Source organism: Sitophilus oryzae, unplaced genomic scaffold (assembly GCF_002938485.1).
Source record: "Sitophilus oryzae breed Bouriz unplaced genomic scaffold, Soryzae_2.0 scaffold_682_pilon_pilon, whole genome shotgun sequence".
In the NCBI taxonomy this organism is placed as follows: Eukaryota; Metazoa; Arthropoda; class Insecta; order Coleoptera; family Curculionidae; genus Sitophilus; species Sitophilus oryzae.
The window spans coordinates 1779675-1801703 of NW_022147287.1; the positions used below are offsets into that span (position 1 = coordinate 1779675).

At 29.3% G+C, this 22029-nt stretch overlaps 1 protein-coding gene across 1 annotated transcript in view; it reads right to left on the minus strand.

Moving 5' to 3' along the window:
- LOC115888072 overlaps positions 1-22029 on the minus strand; it is a 417007-nt gene that overhangs the window by 268314 nt on the left and 126664 nt on the right. Inside the window, exon 15 of the mRNA XM_030907644.1 lies at positions 7598-8691. Within this exon, the coding sequence (XP_030763504.1) occupies positions 7598-8691 (1094 nt within the window). The remainder of the gene's footprint in view (positions 1-7597; positions 8692-22029) is intronic.

Below are 22029 nucleotides of genomic sequence, written 5' to 3' on the forward strand. Positions count from 1 at the left end.
GTTAAAGTATAAGTTCTTATAATTGCTATCAGTCATCTCGTAGCATTAAACTGAATAAATTTTATGCTTCTTTAAGATTTTAAAACAGAAAAAAATATGACGTTAATTAAAATTCTATTACCAACAATCTATCAAAGAATGAAAACGAAATTATATTGGAAAAATGTTAATTATATTAAGTTATGTATATTCGAACGAACACATTCAACTACATTTTCATTTTTTTTTTCTAATTTTCTCTAAAACTGTACGGAAATTTGGAAAAGTATAAACGGGATTAACCACTTTAGAACAAGCAAACATTTTTATGAAGAATGCATTTTTCTCAAAATCTAAATAATAAAAAAGTTTTTCCTCTTATAAAGACAATCCGGGGACATACTGTATATATTTTTTAGCATTTTAAAAAAATATTCAAAATACAAGAAAAATCCTAAAATCAAAACTATTCTAGGTATAAACTATAGTTGGTTTGTACATAATTTGCTATAAATATAGTACTCTTAAATCATACAGGAAGTTCAAAATTCTACGGCAAACTTTCTAAAATAGAAAATAATTTTAGTTGTTTTTTTTTAAGCCAAACACAATAATAGTACGAAAGCTAGCAACGTCGGAAAAACAAGTATTTTAAGTCTGGCTCTTTGATATATTTTTTATTATGCTCTCTAGAATAGCATGCGGCCCGTCTGGCTGCCGGTAAACGTTGCGTTCCCTACTGCGCATTGAAAGAAGATATATATATATATATATATATATATATATATATATATATATATATATATATATATATATATATATATATATATATATATATATATATATATATATATATATATATATATATATATATATATATATATATATATATATATATATATATATATATATATATATATATATATATATATATATATATATATATATATATATATATATATATATATATATATATATATATATATATATATATATATATATATATATATATATATATATATATATATATATATATATATATATATATTATATAGCCTATATTTTTATTAGTCCTTTAAATTCTAGCATTGAATATAAATCGGAAATGTCTCCATACCGCAGTGCGTTATGTTCGCAGTGCGAGTTTCCGACCACGAACCGATGATTCAGAGTTCGAATCCGGGTCAGGACAAAGACTTGACTTAAATATTTGTTTTTTTTTAATTACCAGAATTATTTAATACTTTACTATCAGAATATAAACGAAAATAAAATAAAAAAGTCTTTGTTCTGACCCGGATTCGAACTCTGAATAATCGGTTCGTGATCGGAAACTCTACGCACTGCGCTATGGAGACATGTTCGATTTATATTCAATACTAGAATTTAGAGGACTAAATTAATAAAAAATACAGGATCTTCTTCTGATGCGCAGTAGTGAACGCAACGGGTATCGGCAGCCAGACGGGCCGCATGCTGTTCCAGAGAGCATAGTAAAATATATATCAAAGAGCCAAACGTCTTAAAATACTTTCTCGAAAACGTTGCTAGCTCTTAGACTACAAGTGAATAAAAAAAATAATAGTGACCCCTTTAATAATATCCTGTAGGATATCAGAAAATTGTAATAAAATCAAATTTGTACTCGTATTATATGGTAGTTTTTTATGAATTATTTTGTTTTGTCATCCGTTTTTTATATTCGACGTGGGATGATTATATTCCTCAAACTGTCAAATTACGGAACTGATTTGTTTTTGCCTTGAACGAAAAAAAAAGTCGACCGTAATATGTTTGTGCTTCTCTCTCCAAACCGATTTGCGGTGGATCTGCTTTAATGATCTTATTATTTCTGTAAAGGGATTAACCTACAAAAGGGGCTTATACGGGTTCGCATCGTTATTTTTTATTCAGTCGATATTTGTATATCCACGCTTGTATACACGGTGAACGTGTAAATTTTTTACATGGTGACCATATCATTTTATAGTATTTTGCAATATTAAAATATAATATATTTTAATTTAGCAACACATTATTGATTTATTAGTATTTATACCTTACTTAGATAAACAATATAAACAGTGTTATCAGATTTTCAAACCGACGCGAAGTCTTTGAGCTACCATTTTCAACTTTTTTAAATTAATAAGCCCATGTTTATTCTAAATTAGTTTTGTTGATTTTAGTTACTTTTGATTACTCGTTACTAATCGTTACTCGAGTACTAAGTAATAATTTCAAATATTCGTTACTTTGACTACTATGATATTCGTTACTTTTTACTGATTTTGGTACTGCTGTCAACCTTTGTGTCTAATTTCACTTGCTTAAGGGACATATTTTGAAAAATAGATTCTTAGTACCCACGTTTATCATTTTACGTTACCTAAGTAACTTCTACGCAGAATTTCATACTTCTAAAACCCATTTTAATACATTTTTGAGACAACTTTCACCCCTTATTTCACCTTTTTAGGAGGTAAGTTTCCAAAAAAGTCGCTTCTAAGCACTCACTTTCGCCACTTAAGAAACCTCTATACAAAATATCATACCCCTAGGACTAATTTTAAAAAATATATACAAAATTTGTTTAACGCTCTTATTTATGTGTGAATTTCCAGAAATCGCTCCTCATTGCTCAATTATGTCACCCAAGAAACCTCTGTGCAAAATGTCATACTTTTAGAAGCGATTTTAACAAATTTTTGTACAAACTTTCACCCCTAACTTTACCTTCGCAGGGGATAAATTTCGAAAAATCAAGTTATCCACTTTTGTTACTTAAGAATCTCTGCGCAAAATTTTATACTCCTACGATAAATTTAAAAAAATCTACAAACTTCCACTCCTAGTTTCGGTAGTTTTACCCCCTTAAAGGTTGAATTTCCGAAAATCGCTTCGTAGTGTTCCATTACGCCACTTAAGAGAACTCTGTGCAAAATTTTGTACTCCTAGAACAGATTTTAACAACTTTTTATGCAACCTTCTATCCCTAATTTCGACCCCTTAGCGGCCGAATTTCAAAAAATCTCTACTTAGTAGTCACTTACATCACTTAAGGAACACATTTGCCAAATTTCGTGTTTCTACGACCCATGATAAATGGTAACTAATTGACATACTATAAGTAATAATAGTAATCAAAGTAACGATATGGTTTTAAATGCGGTACTCGTTACTTCGGGTATGGATGAGTAACGAGTAGTTACTTTTTCAACATCTCTATTCTAAATTCAAGTCTATGTATATGTATTATTTAAAAAAATCGAAACACAAATAAAATTGCTTTTCAGCGATATATCATGTTCCTATACCAAAATCTTCTGGTTTCTTTAGTAAAGTCTAATAAATAATAATTCTATTATAATTTTTAACAAAATGTAATGTCAGAACCTATCATCAATTGTCATTTTAAAAGTAAGCATGATGACATTTTTTTCAAGCTTACGGTATTTTCAGTAATAATAAAATATGGTAAGTATCAGTTTTTCCTTAATATTTCATTATTTTATACAACTTTCTTACGTTTTTCCTTTCGCTAAAACATTAATCGAATTTTTCATAATGTGGATGTATACATTTCTGTTAAAAATAACCCAATACATAAGTGGAAACTGAAACGCCACTGATTTGATGCAATATGACTTTTTTTAATGTTCTGCAATGCTTTTAATACATTTATCATGTTTTGAGTGCGGAGCTCCATTCTTGGCAAGCTATATAATCTTAAAGTTAAAAAAAAAAAGATTGTCTTCAACTATCATTAATCTTTTTCATCCACGTTTGTCGTTAGCAGCTATCGAAAATATATTTTTAAGTTTTGCCTGTCTTGATGTTATTTGACATTGGTATCTTCGTATATATGGAGAGAAGATATTGTACATCAACAATAAGGATTTGTTATTTTTTAATCTATTACTTTTTATTATAGCATTGAATTTATTAAAAGTGCCTATTTTTACTGTCTTACTGCAATACATATTATATAAGAAAAAATACTAAATTTACTGCAGTGATTATCGAAAACAATTAAAGGAGAGTAGATATTGTTGTTTCACATTCCGCGCCCTGTCACTCACTGTTCCGTGTTTCTCATAACTTTAAAATTACTTAAATAAATAGTTATTTTTTATACAAGACGATAAAATGGTATTTTTGTACGATAATGCAATTTTATCGTCGTGTATAAAACAATATTTTTTCCATGGCGAGTTACGTTTTAAAAAATATTCAGGAATTATTATTTCAAGGCATTTATTACTAGTAGAAAAAAATATTGTGCTGGGTTGGCGTTGGTTTCTATGTAATTTGACAAATAAATAAAGCTGTCTCTTTAGCTGTCAGTTATGAGTCAATATTTTTTAATTCTATTTCGTGTCGATAGCTGATTGAATTGGAGCCAGAAATGGATCAAAACGAAATAAGTAAATTACCAACAGATATTCAGGCTGAGGCGACAAACGCCATATCCAAACTACTTCCATTTAAATCCCGAATAACTTTCGAAAAGGAATACAAAAAAATGGAAGCAATTAAAAAACGTGCGAGAAGAAATAAAGTTTTTAACCTATCCTCGCTGTTAAAGTATCATTTAATCTACCCTTGCAGTTAAAGTACTATTTTATCTACTATTTTTGATAGGTATAAGGCAATTTAAAAAATACTTTTGTTATGATTTTTATTATAAAAATCATTCTAATATGGGCTAAACGGCACGCCGCTGTTGCCATAGATAAATCATATCGAATATTTATTAACTAAATTGATTTTGACACTCGAAATATTAGCCCGCTATTATACGACGGACAACAGTGGATTATATATTTCCCTCTATATAGATAATTAAATAATAATATTAAAAGCTTATATTATCTGTATTTGTCATCAAATATAGACGCGTGCGAGATTATCTTTTTAAATAACTAAATCTACGTTATTTATAATTTATTTATTGGTGACTTTATCACTATTTCAACATTATTGATGAAATAACAAATACGCAAACAAAAACACAAAGTGTATGGCAGTTCCCTCTACACATAACGGTTTATCTTCAGTCTTATAGTATGAATTATTGATGGGCATTAGGATTTTTTAGTGAATCGAATCACACGATTCAATTTCTCATATTCAATCAACTCCTACGATTCGTTCTTTTGAACAAACCACACACACAATTTACGTTTCATAAAAACAAGAATCGTAACTGGTACTACCGACGATAATTTGGTCGGACAATGACTTAAAGGATCAGAAAAAGAAATATACAGTTCTTTCATTTGTTTTTCAATACTTTATGGCACTAAGTAATCGAATTGATTATTTTACAAATAATATTAAATTATCAATCCAATTCATATGTACTATTCATTAAAGACTTCTAAATACCAATTTAATATTTTTAGAGCATATTTTAATTCCGATTTAATAATCATATAATAAATAGCATATAATACCGCATGATCGAAAAAAATGGTGTCCAGTTGGCTTGGAAATGAACATCGATGACATTCCCCCTTCATTCCCCATATAATTTTACATAAAAAATAACAGCGACCTTCATTTCATAACCATCGCTGACGCCGTTTTTTTATGGCTGTAATTAAACTGCCGTTAAACAGTAGCTTACTAAAATGCCGTTAATAGGTATGACGTCGTTGATGTGACGCACTTGACGGCTTTATGAAATATAGGAATTTTATAAGGACTAACCAACGCTATCCACCCTCCAAATAACTAACTTAACTAACGCAACTAACCTCGACACTGATAAAAAATATAAAAACAAATATAAATTAGTAAAAAAAACAACCCCACCAACTAACCAATGAATTAACACCTCCAAATAACCACGCTAAACAACCCGCCAAATAACTAAACCAATCTAACCAAAAAGAGTGAAACCAATGCACCGATTCAATTCTGGTGACTCTTTCTTACGACTCTTTCGTTCAAATTTTATAGAGCCGTGGGTAGATAATCAGACAATTCGGTATGTATGTATGGCTGACTGCATTATGTGTATATGTCGTGACAACGATAATAATCTGTATTAAGTTTTGCGTTTACTCCTGGTTTATTCTCAAGCCGTGTCTCTGAACAATAATACAACACAGCCTCTGAATAATAATACAACACCGTGCTGGCCACGATTCAATTGAACAAACCCTATTCTAAGCAGTGAATCGAATCTCACGATTCATTTTTAATACTTGTTCAAATAAACGACTCGTTCAATCTTTGCCCACCTCTAGTATGGAACAGCCAAACTCTACAAGCGTCATGTCAGCAATAATATTTTTATGCTGGGCTCTTTTATTTGCTTCTTAAAAAAACAAGGCTGGTTAGAGTCTTGCAGCAAGACCAAAACGAAATATTTCACTACAAGACTAAGACCAAGGGAGTCTTGATCTTGCATTTGCTCATAGCTAATAAAGACAATGAAAGTCCAAGGAAGTAGAGATGTTGAAAATTTAACTACTCGTTACTCGAGTACTCGTTACTCATCGATACCCGAAGTAACGAGTACCGCATTTAAAACCATATCGTTACTTTGATTACTATTATTACTTACAGTATGCCAATTAGTTACCATTTATCATGGGTCGTAGAAACACGAAATTTGGCAAATGTGTTCCTTAAGTGATGTAAGTGACTACTAAGAAGGGATTTTTGAAAATTCGGCCGCTAAGGGGTTGAAATTAGGGATAGAAGGTTGCATAAAAAGTTGTTAAAATCTGTTCTAGGAGTACAAAATTTTGCACAGGGTTCTCTTAAGCGGCGTAATTGAACACTAAGAAGCGATTTTCGGAAATTCAACCTTTAAGGAGGTGAAACTACCGAAACTAGGGGTGGAAGTTTGTAGATTTTTTTAAAATTTGTCGTAGGAGTAAAAATTTTGCACAGATATTCTTAAATAACAAAAGTGGATAACTCGATTTTTGGAAATTTATCCCCTACGATGGTAAAGTTAGGGGTGAAAGTTTGTACAAAAATTTGTTAAAATCGCTTCTAAAAGTATGACATTTTGCACAGAAGTATCTTGGGTGACATAATTGAGCACTGAGGAGCGATTTCTGGAAATTCACACGTTAGGGAGAGAGGGTAAAACTGGTGGTGAAATTTTGTATAAATTTTTTATAATTAGTCATAGGAGTATGATATTTTGTATATAGGTTTCTTAAATGGCGAAAGTGAGTACTTAGAAGCGATTTTTTTTGGAAACTCATCTCCTGAGAGGGTGAAATAAGGGGTGAAAGTTGTCTCAGAAATTTGTTAAAATGGGTTTTAGAAGTATGAAATTTTGCGTAGAAGTTCCTTAGGTAACGTAAAATTAAAAACGTGGGTACTAAAAATCTATTTTTCAAAATATGTCCCTTAAGCAGGTGAAATTAGACACAAAGGTGGACAGCAGTTGACAAAATTGACAGCAGTATCAAAATCAGTAAAGAGTAACGTAATCAAAGTAACGAATATTTGAAATGATTACTTAGTACTCGAGTAACGATTAGTAACGAGTAATCAAAAGTAACTAAAATCAACAACACTACAAGGAAGCGTTTCATCATAGTCTAAAATTTTTAACCTATTCCTGTAACCATAATATTTCACTCACCTGTCATTTTTTGGATACCCCGCAATAAATTCCGACTTTCTTCGGCCCCCGTCGGGCCCCGGGTCGTACGTCATCGTCACGAACGACCGATCCACCACGTCGGGAGCCGAGCCGCTCTTGAACGGCAGAAAAATCTCGTTGAAAATCTCAGAATCACTCATTTCCGTCTCGATTTTCTCGAACACGGCCACATCCTTGTACGCGTCCAGGCAATTCTCGTAATCGTTATAGTACTCGCGCAATTTGTAGGTTAACTTCACCGGCACCGGGATTTCTGTGTTGTCTAAAACGTTGGGTTCACTCACGCTTTTGCACACCTCCTTATGCGAAGAGGTAGAGTCCGTTGGGTATTGCACTAAGAAGAACTCATCACTTTCACAAATACTGTCTATGGTGTGGTTATCATAAGACTTTAGTTCGTCAATGTTGGATAATTCGGAGTTATTAGGGAAAAAATCAGTTGGTAAGCAAGGGGTAGAAGAACATCCTGGAGGTTTGGATGCGATTTCCTGAACAAAACTCGCCTCATTTACATTTGAGTTAATTAAATTAAACTTAGAGTTAGTAGGAGTGACATCGTTAGACTCCTTACTCCCACAATCTTCATTTTCATCATCAACCTCCTTACTTTTTTCCTTAATATTCTCCTCAGACAATGACTCATCCATACAAGTCTCATAATCATCCTTATCGCTCAGCGATGGCTTCTCGCTTTGAGTCAAACTCTCCATTTTCTCCAACACCGGTTGATTCTGGCTCTTCAAAATCAACTGAATGTTATTACAGTCGCCGTTAGTTCCGCTGTGATCAAGACAATTATCGTTGGTACTTTTGAAACTGATATCAATGTCGCTGTCGCCTATGCTGTCTCTGATGTTAAGGTAATTGTTTTCTAGGAGGTCTAAGTTGGAGACGTGGTTGTGGTTAAGGTGGAAAGGGCGTTTTTGGCCTAAGTCTTCTACCTGGGAGGTTGAAGGGGAATGGTTGAAAGAGAGGTCGTCTTCGATGAAGATGGGAACTGTAATGAGGTCTTCTTGAAACTCTTCGATGCATTCTTGGAAGTCTTCCAGGCAGGTGTGATCGTCTTCGGTGTCCTGAAAAAGTAGTCAAATTTTAGAAAAGTATATTATTATTTATATATAGTATATTAGTATCTATACAGGGTTGTTCACCACATACGACACGGAGTATTGTAGCTAAACGATGAGATTTTTACAAATTGTAAGTTTTGGGTTCGATGAAGGACTATTAGAGGTACAATTTAATAATAATTTTACAAGATACAGAGTGTCCCAAATAAGTAAAAAATATCAAAGTTGTATTTTTTTAAATGGAACACCCTGCATATTATTACATTTTTAGTTTCTACGATTAAAATAAAGGTAAATTTGATTAAGGTTTATTACACTTAAACCTTACCGTTTTTGAAATATTTTCAATTTTGTGAAATAGCAGTAAAAATTTTAAGGCTTCGTTTCTCCAAAGGGTATCAATTTAATACTAAATATTTACTGAAGTCTATTTATTGATCAGTTATTGTGTTGCAATAATAAAAATAATACTACCTCATACAGAGTGTCTAAATATTTATTTTAAATTATTTCTAGCTTTAAACGGCAATAACTTGTTTAATTTAAATGGAACACCCTATATATTTTACGAGAATCAGATGCACAATTTAATTGTCTATCAAATTATATTATACCATTTTTACCTATCTCTTTAAGTTTCCGTAGAAAATGCATTTTCTTGTAATTTAGAACTTATTTATCAATATACCCATGGACTATTGACATTTTAGATTATTTTTAAAGATGTACCAAATTTTTAAAGAGTACAGATACTAATATTGTCGATATAATTCGTTTATTTCATTAAAAATAAAAAAAACTGTTTAAATATTTGTTAAAGAGGATCAATTAATATGATTCCAGTATTCAAACTACATTAACTGACTGTTTGCGTTGATTAATAATAATTGCTCCAAATACTAAAAAACTGAATTTTGTATGGGCATTAGACAGTGTGATAAAAAGTAACACCTTAAAAATGATATTTCATTTTTTAATAAATGCTTATTTATAACAACAGAGACTTTAATTTGATAACTTTTTATTATATTGATTTCTGACTCAAATCCACATTTATTTATAATAATTTATTAACGAACACAATTAAGTATGTAATTAATTAGTATATGGACGGAATTAATGGTGTTATATTTAATTAATGGTATACTCTTTTATAAAGATTTAAATAGTTTTCTTTTTGCATACAAATGGGCTAGTAATATTATCGTTTTGCTAAAAACAATAATATTACTAGTCTGTACATTTTGTACATTTGTTGCTTTAAAAACAATCTAAAATGTCAATATTCCATGGATATATTGATAAATGAGGTCTAAATTATAAGAAAATACATTTTCTACGAAAACTTGAAGGGATAGGTAAAAAATGGTATAATACAATTTGATAGACAATTTAATTGTGCATCTGATTCTCCTAAAACATACAGGGCATTCCATTTAAATTAAAGAAGTTATTGCCGTTTGAAGCTAATAATTATTTAAAATAAATTTTTAGACACTCTGTATAAGGTAGTATTATTTTTATTATTGCAACACAATAACTGATCAATAAATAAACTTCATTAAATATTTAGTATTAAAAAACATTGATACCCTTGGAGAAATGAAGCTTTAAAATGTTTACTGCAATTTCACAAAATTGAAAATATTTCAAAAACGGTAAGGTTTAAGTATAATAAACCTTAATCAAATTTACCTTTATTTTAATCGTAGAAACTAAAAATGTAATAATATACAGTGTGTTCCATTTAAAAAAATACAACTTTGATATTTTTTACTTATTTGGGACACTCTGTATCTTGTAAAAATATTTTTAAATTGTAGCTCTAATAGTCCTTCAACGAACCCAAAACTTACAATTTGTAAAAATCTCATCGTTTAGCTACAATACTCCATGTCGTATGTGGTGAACTACCCTGTATACAGGGTGGCGCACCTCATTCTGTACAGAGATGTAGAAACAAAATATTTTATGGGTAAATGTGGGAAGACAATGTGCATAACTTAAAATTATTTTGAAATGTACGGGGTATGTCAGAACTATGATCCACACGATGTTAAAGTTATATTTTTTCTTATGGAACACCCGGTATTTTATGTCATATTTGGATCCTTGGACACAAAATAAAGCATCAAGCTTTGGTTTTTGATATATTTAAAGATATTTAAATATGCATACTATATTTTTTTGTGCTGACTTTTAAGCCAGAGAAATAAATTTTACTGAAAAATTTGATTGCTTCGTTTAATGTATACAGGGGTATCAAAAATTGCTGGTCTATTTTAAATATTTATTTTACATCAAAACTTCGTTATTTCAAATACAACACCCTGTATTTTTTTTAAATAAATCGAAGCACAACGAAGCAATAAATCGAAGCACACAGAAATTCAAATTCTTTTTCAAACTATATAGGGTTTTCTAAACCTATCTAGCTCAGATTTTGAATAAATAGGAATTTTTCAATAAAACGGCAACCAAGAGGACTGGTGTCATCATGGCAAGTTTCTATTGACAGTTAGTAGCTATTTTCAAAATCAAAATTAGTTTATGGACTTTATTTAAATTTATAACAGTTTACTTTTAGTTAATTTACCAACAATAATTTAATAAATAATATTTATCAAATATGTGATTATTATTCTATCAAGAAAAATAAAAAAATATTCTTTGATTTCCTTTACAATGACTTGTAGATATATGGATTTTCTACAAAAGGTCCAATTACGGCAAATTCATTTTCTTCACTTCCAACGACAGGTTTTTTACAAACCACAATACTAGCTCTGCGAAATAGGACAAGTAGCTTTTCAAAGGAACACTTATCAGAAAGATTCCTATTTGGATATCTTTGAGCATAAGCCCTTAAGGCCAAGAATCAATTTTCTTCACAAAATAAAATCACTAGTAACACAAATATATCCATTCGTTCCGCCAGCAGATACTGCTTCATTTTTCTTGATAAAATAATAAATTAACTTACGTACTAAACAATTGTGGGTAAATTTAAGTAAACTATTATAAATCTAAATAATAATGTCCATCAACTAATGTTTTGAAAATAGTTACTGTCACTAGAAAATTGCCATCGCGACACCTGCCATCTTGATTGTCTTTTTATTGAAAAATCGCTTTTTATTAAAAATCTCAGCTAGATAGATAAAGGAAACCCTAATATAGTTTGAAAGAGCATTTAAATCTGTTTCGATTTATTTTAAAAATACAGGATGTTGCATTTGAAATAACAAAGTTTTTATGTAAAATAAATATTTAAAATTGATCAGCAAGTTTTGGTACCCCTGTATAAATTTAAGGAAGCAATAGAATTTTTCAGTAAAGTTTATTTCTCTACTTTTAAACTCAGCACAAGAATTAATTCTGAAACGTAATGTACAGGGTGTTGATACTCTATTCTATTGTAGCATGCATATTTAAATATTTTTAAATATCTCAAAAGCCAAAGTTTTTAAACATATTTAACCCTTATAATAAATACATTTTCTTGGCCTAAAAATCCAAAAATAAAATAAAATACCGGGTGTTCCATAATAAAAAATATAACTTTGGTATGGATCTCAGTTCTGCAACAACCTGTATACTTCAAAATAATTTTAAATTGCACACATTGCCTCTCTACATATACCCATACAATATTTTGTTTTTACATCTTTCCGTTTTCGTATAATCCACCGAGGCGAATGAGATGCGCCACCCTGTATAGTATATTTATTATTAGAAGGTAGTTATATGGACTTTACAATTTTTTTACGTTTATAAAGAACTTATCACTAATAAGTATTCTAGTTTGTTATTGCTCCTTTATAATAAGTTTTTTTATGCCATATATTGTAAATTTTAAAAACCTCTAAAAGAACTAGCCAGGCACACTCCCTATACTTACATCCCCTACACAATGCTTTATGCATTAGATTTTCCAAGAAATCGAAACAGCTACTTTGTACACAATAAGAACCGCAAATGCATTTTCTACTATTCGTGCCCGCAGCCAGATTGTTTTAATAAGTAATGGGCCATTTCCTGGAATTGTAATTGGAGTATCAGTCCGGGGTATGGATAAGAGTAATGACCATGCGGTTGGTAGTCTTGGAACAGCGATTTGTTTTATGAATAGGGTTGGTTAGGAGTGATTTGAGATAAGGCCGGATGTATAGAATCGTAAATATATGTAATGTTTTTAATATCAGGAGAGATAATGTCATTTTTGTCTTTTCAAGATCTTTAAAATAGCGTATGAAGTTTTTTATGGGCAAAGTTAAATTTAATTATTTGTTTTTAACAGGGTTATATGAATCACTAACTATATGTTTACAAAATCTAAAATATTTACTTCCATAACTGTATGTTATCGCACCCTTATAACTTTTTAATTTTTTCAGAAAAAAAAAAGAGTGTTGGTATACTAGTATATGACATAATTTAAGATTGATTGACGTATTCAATTATTTTCGGTCACTTTCTGTTTCACCGGAAGTGACTACAACTTTTGATTTTTAAATGGCGCCCTCGGTATTTTTTTACTTTATTCGATAGAAAAATGACATACCATATGTCAGCTTTTAACATTTTCGCGTATGGTTTATTTGAAATTGTAACATACGATTTATAACGATTAGCCACTTTACTAGTGAGACGCATCCGTTATATGTAAAGTTTTTAACAAGGAGAGAGAGAAATAATTTCAGTTTTATCTCGTTAAGATTTTTAAACATCTTATGATGCTTTTATAGATTTATTTAATTTAATTATACTAGATTTTAGAAGTCCCAAAATTATTAATAGTAATATGTATTTGACGTCGCGTCGGCGTCGTCTCGTTAGTATTTACAAATATCATACGTCGCGTCGGCGTCGTCTCGTTAGTATTTACAAATATCATACAAAATTAGTGTAAAAAACTAAACGTTAATAGGATATTGTCAAATGTACAACTAAAAAATTACATTTGTTATTAAAAAATAAAATGTCAGTACCCTGTCTATTCTTTTGGAATGTATACTAAATATTTGGTAGTTATTTTTTTACTTAATCTGATTATTGTATAAATTGAGAAATTTCTTAGATTTGTGTTCAAAATAGACTACATTTTGATTTTGATTTTGATTTTCCAAACCCCTGTATTTTAATTTAGCCTAAATTAGCCCTAGATAACCCTAATGTCAAGCGATTTCTTTTAGTGCAGTCAAAAAATAAAATTGGATTTTACATATCACTTCAAACATTAAAATCACTTTTTCTCGCCTTTTTAGTTTTTGGACTTACATGGTTTTCCTTGTACGCCCACGATATATAACAACAACATTTAACGCCAAACATATCTTGAAGATCTCTATTCTAACATTTATACCATTAAACAACATTCAGTTTACATAAATATGATTAAATACATTCACGCATAGTATTTTAAAATAAGCTATAAAAATATATTATTTAAATAACATTTTCATAAATAATTATCACATAAAAAGTTAAAATGATTAGAGAATATAGGCCAATTATTCAATGTTTGATTAGATAAAACTTATTTTAAAAGTAAAATAACATAAATCTTCATTATCTTACATTATGTTTTTAAAGCTTTTGAGAAGTTGATAAAAATGGTATATACTCTTATTTTATGATATTTTCAGGTTGATATCAGAATATTGTCAAAATAATAGAGCACCCTAAAATTAACATCAAATTGACTGCCTGTTTTATTCACACTAGAATAATTAATATAATCTCAGTTTTCTTATTACTAATTACTACTTTGATTTTGAGTCAAAGAAACAATACACTTTGTAAATTTATAATGAATAATAAAATTATAACAATACACAACCATAATAAGATTAATATACTATGATAGAAACTTCAGTATTTTATTTTTATTCTAATTTATTAGGACGGTATAATTAGACGTTTTTTGATAGAACAATATGAGATTTTTTATTAGTTGGTTTGGTTGTAAAATTTGAGACTGATGTCTTTTTGAACTGGATTCATAATTACGTAAGCATTTTTAATTTATTTTGACCAATTCAAATCAAACGACGAAATCTATATTTTGTAGGCAAAATTTGATGATTTTATTAGTTCTCACTACTATAATAGTCTGCTAAATATTTGTTTTTTCTTCAATTTTTGTGAAATATTTATTAGATATTTAGTGGGGCAAATATAAAATAATGAGCTTCCATTCACTACGATATCAATATAGTTTCTAAATACGTCATTAAATATTAAAGAAGCTTGAAAAACAAGTTTTATAATCAACTATTGTAAACTTGAAAGTGGTCAGAAAATTTATTTAAATATATTAAAGTAGTAAAATAAAAATAAACTTTTAATGTTCATTTCAAAACCACTTCAAAGTTCAGACATACAAAAACAAATTCCACTGGATCAAACTAATCTAAAAAATCCCAGTGCTGGGCACTTTTCATTTACACTACATACAGGGTGTCCTCGAAAAATACTTATACCTGTTGATAATTTTATGCAATAGTCCATTTTGACTTCAAATAGAAAGAACAAAAATATATTCAAAATTCATAGACAATAACCGATATTATTAAATTGTTATAGAACATAAGGAATTATGTTTATGATTTTATTTTTATAGTATTGTTACGTTTTTCGTCGGTTCCGTGTGGATAGAAAGTCACAATTTATTTAAACACAATTTATTTAACACTAATTAACAAAAACAATAACGATAAAAGACTTAAAGAACTATTTATAAACGATTTATAACTATTTATCTAGAAAGAATTTATTTTAAATTTTAGCGCATCAACTGTACTCGTCAGTTTATGTCTGTCTCTTCAGGCTACATCCGCCGGCTTTTATACCCACAGCTAAAGATTTCTCGAATAGACCATAGATCGTTAAGTGCATAGAGAAGGTTTCGAATGTTCTCGTATGTACTGCTCCATTCCAGTGGAACTCGTTTTTTCTCGAACCTTCGAATGAATCATTACGGTGTCTATTCTTTAATGCGATGTTAAGGTCATCTGAGGGCGGGACCGTGGCTAACGTCATATTCAAGGCCTGACTGTTTTGACAGTTCTACCGAAGTGGTCGAGAATTAGTAGTCGTAAACAAACCAATTGTTTTCATTAGTTTCGCAACAAATCTGTGTTTTTACGCGTTTCTATGCTAATAAAATTATACTAAATAATTTTGAGTGAATAGTGAACTATCTAGATCCGATTCATAACATCGTACCCGCGAAAAAAAACATACTTTCGGTAAAAATTATAGTAACACCGGCGATGCCGGCTGTGTGTCCGGACTAGAAAAAAGTTGGGGAATTTATATAAAAACATAATTAATAGCGTTAGTGTTAGTGTATAGTGTTAAACCAACGTAAGTGACGTGTATTTTTAGGTAAAACAGTTGTCGTTTCTTTATTTTTACTTTGTGAAATAAAAAATGCCGCGACATTGTTCTGTGCCTGTGCCTTGTAGCAGCAATTATAATAAGTACTCAGGATCCGTCTACATTCTCTTTCCCAACAATATTAACTGTAACTAGGTCACGTCCAAAACCTACAGAAGATGCTGTGCCTACAATTTTTCCAAATCAACCCTCTTATATGACTGTGCATGTTCCCAAACATCCCGATGAAAGAAAACAAGATTTGGAAATTCAGGATGAAATAAACATTGAAAATTATTATTATTATTATGAAATGGCAATATATTTTAAAGAAATTAAATGAATTGTACTTTATTTCAGTATTTTATATAAAAAAAAATATCTTTATCTTTTTATTTACGATTTATGGAAATGGTTACTTTCGAACACAAATTACTTAATGATAATAGTTAATTCTACCTGATATCCAAATTTTTTAAATATGTTAGGCAAATTTTTACAATTATTTTTAATTAAACTTTAAAATGTATTCTGCCCTTGTCATATACAATACATTTTCTTAACTTGTCGATAAAGTATAGTTTTCAATTTTTTTTAATATTTGGAAACTTTATCACAAGGTATATTATTACTAGCTGCTAAATACTCGCTAACGCAATTTTAGGACATGCTTTTTATTATCTGGATTTTATTCTGTTCATCTTATGCTGTTGTTTATTTCATATTAATATTAGTGTTTTAGATCTAAATTTTAATGCTATTCAATTACTTTAACGCGATAAAAAAGTTAATGTTATTTTTAATACCTTTGTGTATAATATTTTTCATATTTATATCTGGCAAAACTATCAATAAATACTATTATTTATGCAAAAACTATATGCAGTACCATATGGCACAATTCAAAAGCCCGACTATTGCGGTGACGTCACAAATCGATGTTTCTGGCCTGTATCTCATGTTGGTTATGGCGGGACATATAGTTAGGTTAGGTCGAATCCACACGGGTCCGCAACAGTATTACAAAATATCAATTACAGTATAATTAAGTTGACGTTCTAAATATAATCTGCCATATCAGTACAAGTATTCTCGGTGGCACACCCTGTATAAATATAAATTTCTTATAAATTAATAGTGTTTTTGTAAAAAAAAACTATGTATACTAACTATTTATCTATGTTTACGTATATTTAAAGTCTTTTCATACTAGTCATTACCCTCTTCAGTCACTAACCTTAAAATCACTACATTTAGTAACAATGCTTATTTTTATAAAATGGACAGAGTTAAGTTTTTTAGAAAAACAAACTTATCGCTTATTTTATATCAGTTTGTGTCATCATTGTAATATTGAAAAAATATAGATTTATGTATAAAATAACAACTGATTCGTCAAATGATTGTTTTTATAATTCCCTGGTATTCCTGTTTATAACTGTTATCAACTATTTGATATCTTACGAATCATACTGATTTAATTTTGAAGAAAAATCTAATATTTACAATACACGACTGTACAATTCAGGACTGCAAGACTTATTAAAAACAAAGAAATATTTCACATAAAGGATATAAATTTGTGTTTATAGATTTAAGCACCATCTTTGTAATTATATAAATACTTCTGCAAATATCGTTCTTACCGAGCCTACAGATTTGATTGTAGTGATATAACTTACTGATTTGGACTTGGCTTAATTTCTAAATATAAATTATTAAAAATGATTTTAAGGTGGCTACACACAAACAGTTTTTCCTCCAGGTTTGAACTGTACGGTGGATCAAATTCGACGCTTTTAAATGGAAATACCCTTTTCTATAGGAGATAGACAGAAACTAATATCGGTGTCTGGAGCTCAATTTTTGTCAAAAACATGATGGTGAAAACCGCATATCGATATCTGTTACCGTTTCGGAGAGGGGTGTTTTTCAAAAATATGCATTTTTAACAAATCGCTGTAACTTTTTTGCCATGGAATATTTTGTATTTTTATGAAAACATTTCCAAAGCACCTTTTTACGTAGTATTTAATGGTTTAAGTATATTTTTTTAAAATTAATAATTCAAGAATTATCAACAGAAAATTTGATTTTTTATATGGGACATACTATATATTTTTAATTTGTTGAAAAGAATTTAAAATTACCTTTCCAAAAATATAACACACTTGATATTTTGCTCGATACCTCTTCGAGATGTAGAGTATATAAAAATTCGCCCGCTTTAAATAAGTAGACTTTGAACGGCACCGGCTGTAATGCAAAAAAATTCTAGTTGTGAATATCAATGAAAACGAAAATAATATTTGCTATGAGAGATGCAGAGTTTTAAAACAATTTAAAATATATTTAACCAACATCAACAGATTTAAACTATATCTAATAACAATAAAAATAAATAGCAAACCAAGACATGAGATTTTGCTACAGGTGTTCGACATATCGACCGATATCTGTTATGGACAGACGGGGCAGTTTTTAAACATTTCTCGCGGAATTCATTAACTCAGTGGGGTGAAAGATACCCTCTCATAACTGCTAAGTCTTTCTAATTCTTGTGTAGATTATACGGAAGAATAAGGAACCTTTATTCTTCCGCAAATATATCCATAGGATAAGATCCATGGACACTAAGTCAGGCGGTCTCGACGGCCAACGGCTGGGATCTCGGTTAGCTATTCCATTATTCTTGAAATTAGCTGCAAAAATTTGCTGATAACTTCAGCGTTTTCAGGCGTTACGTCGACTTGCTGGAAAATATGTTTTCCAGTTCCATTAAGGGCATATCATCAATAAGGGGTCCAAAGCCTACTAGTTAAAAGTGGTGAACTTTTAAAAATTCTGTATTTCGAAGGGGATTATAACAAAATATCAAGTGTGTTATATTTTTTGAAAGGTAATTTTAAATTCTTTTCAGTTAATTAAAATAGAGAGGGTGTCCCAAATAAAAAATCAATTTTCTGTTGATAACTCTTATATTATTAATTAAAAAAAAATTATACTTAAACCATTAAATTCTACGTAAAAAGGTGCTTTGGAATTGTTTTCATAGAAATACAAAATTTTCCATAGCAACAAAGTTACAGTGATTTGTTAAAAATGCATATTTTTGAAAAACACCCCGTAATTCCGGTAACAGATATTGATTTGCGGTTTTCACCAGACACCGATATTAGTTTTCGTCTATCTCCTATAGAAAAGGGTGTTTCCATTTAAAAGCGTCGAATTTGACCCACCCTGTACAGTCCAATCCCTTAAAGGTTTTAAAAAAGGTACTTTTACTGACGTTTGTGAAAAACAATATTTTATAGAGATAATATACTTGCTCGCCATTTATAGAGATATTATACGTGCATCATACATAACAAACTTAACAAAAGAACTATAACATATCTTTCCTGTAAATTTTATACTACATTTTCACATAATGCCTTAGAAAACTATTATGATTGCAAATAAAATCACACAGCCTATGCGTTTAGTTTTACATTACATTAAACCGTATAACAAAACTATAAAAGTGTAGTAAATAGAAAATAGTAATATAAATATTTAGTAAATAGTAAATAGAAACACCCATTTTTTTGATTTTTAATTTATTTGCCATCAAAAATAAAATCAAGTTCATTAGACCTACATACAATAATATAAACAGATAAACTAAAAAGAAGAAAAATAGGTGTTTCCATTAAAAAAAACGAGTTTTTTTGTTGTAAACATTTTTCTGAGCACCCTGTATAATATTTGATAAGTTTTGTATACATTTAAGTAGAGTAAAACAATTTCTAAGCAAAATAATAGATACTTTCTTAAAAATGGAAAATATTTAAAAAAAAGTATATCTAGAAATAACCTTAACTTGAAACATTCAAATTTACATCTAAATTAGATCTTAAAAAAGCTCCTAATGAACCATTTCCGTTAAATCCCTGTATTATCTTGAAACTATCAAATTCGTTAATACAATAATGATATTTGTTCAGTATTTCAATTATTGTAAAAGTTAAAGGTGTTTTTTTTTAAGTTACAAATGTCATTAAGAACAAACAATAAAATATTTGTTATAATATACACAACGAGGATAAAAAGTATTCATAATATATTATTTTATATTCATAAATAGGGCATGTACTTTAAATCATGTTAACTTATTTTCTATATTAAGTTAGGGTTGACGGACACAGAAGGAACAAAACAGTTTTAGTCAAATACATTTTTAACAAAAACTGTTTTCATGTGATGCCTCAATGCATCTGTACCTGCTGCCATATTCTTCGAAACATAATGTTTTTATAAAAGACAAAAGCTATTTTGTAAGAAACAAACATATTTTTGACTAAATCAGTTTTGCTTTCTGTATACACCCAGTCATAGTTTTATTTTCTATCTAGCTACAGAAATTACGTTACAAATCAAACAGATATTAAAAAAAACATACATATATATAAATCATACTTATTTTGGTGTGTAATTTTTTGATTATTTTTTAAAAAAATTTTAAAACAGAATTTTGATAATTTGATAATTTATCCGACTTAATAATAAATATTTTAGATTATTAAAAGTTAGAAATAATATCTTGTTATTTTTATTAATAGAATTTTTTTTTAATTATATTTATATTAAGTACAATAAGACACCCCCATATACGATAGTTTTTAAGGATTTGAGACAACAAAAATCTAACATTGATTTTTTACAATAATTATTAAGTGTTCTATCTCTAATGCAAAAAATAAAACATCAAAACAGTTAAGCGTTTGTGTGTAAAACAATCCATGTAGTGCCAATTTCTATTTCTAAAACATCTTGAGAGCTTTCGTCTAATTCTGAAACAAAAAGCTGTTGTTAAAAACAATCGTCTACCTTGAATTTCTCTATTGTTATTCTTTAAATATAAATTTGTTATATACAAAAACACAAAATAACGAAAGTTACTAAAAAAATTAAACCAAAGTTATGTTCATGCAAGAGATTCACATATTTCACATGTAACTTACCAGAATCAAGAATCCGATGTCATCCGACCACTGGCGCAAGATTTTTCTTACAAACTGGAAAAATAATTTCCGTCAGGGCTGTCACTCTCTAACAAAACTCAAACTGTTCACAAAAATATAAATAGCGGGTAACTAACCGTTTTTTAATCAAATAGTAAGCTATTAAACTAAAGTCTGCCCAACGAGGGGTTCCATAACAGTGACACTTGTTGCATTTCATTTCAATTCAGAGATATCTGTCATTGTGACAGAGGACGACCTCTGTCACAATCTTTCCTGACTCATTGGACGGACTTTACGTGTTATTTAACGTATTTAAAAACCTTGGTAATGTGAATAAACTAAACCACACAAGAACGTTTTGAATATTTTTAAGATATTACAGGCTGTTTAATATAGTACTGACCACTGGTCACTAAATATAATTTTGCCAATACTGTACTATTTGTTAGAAAGTGTTTAAATTGTTCTTTTTTAATTTTAAGTATTTTATTTTAGTGGCAATACTCATAATAATATAAAGGGTATGAGAATTCTTCCGGAAATTACTGTTTTTGATTTTCAAATGGCACCCTCGGAATTTTTTACTTTATTCTATAGAAAATGACTCTCTGAATAGAATGACATATCATATGTCAACTTTTCATATTTTCGCATATGGTTTATTTGAAATTGTAATATTATGCGGTTCATAACGACAATTTGACTCGAAATACTAAATGTGTGTGGCACCAAATTATTCGTAAAAAAATGCTTTTTCCAAATAAGTTAATGAGCACGTTCCATTTGAAAAAATTGAGATATGATTAAAAATACGATTTGGGCATGACTCTATAAACATTAGACAATCAAATATATTTTTCCCAGGCTCCTTGATTAAGAATTAGTGTTTTTAATACAACCATGACACTCTAGATTCAAATTTAAAATACATTTATTTAAGCGAGAATGTCAA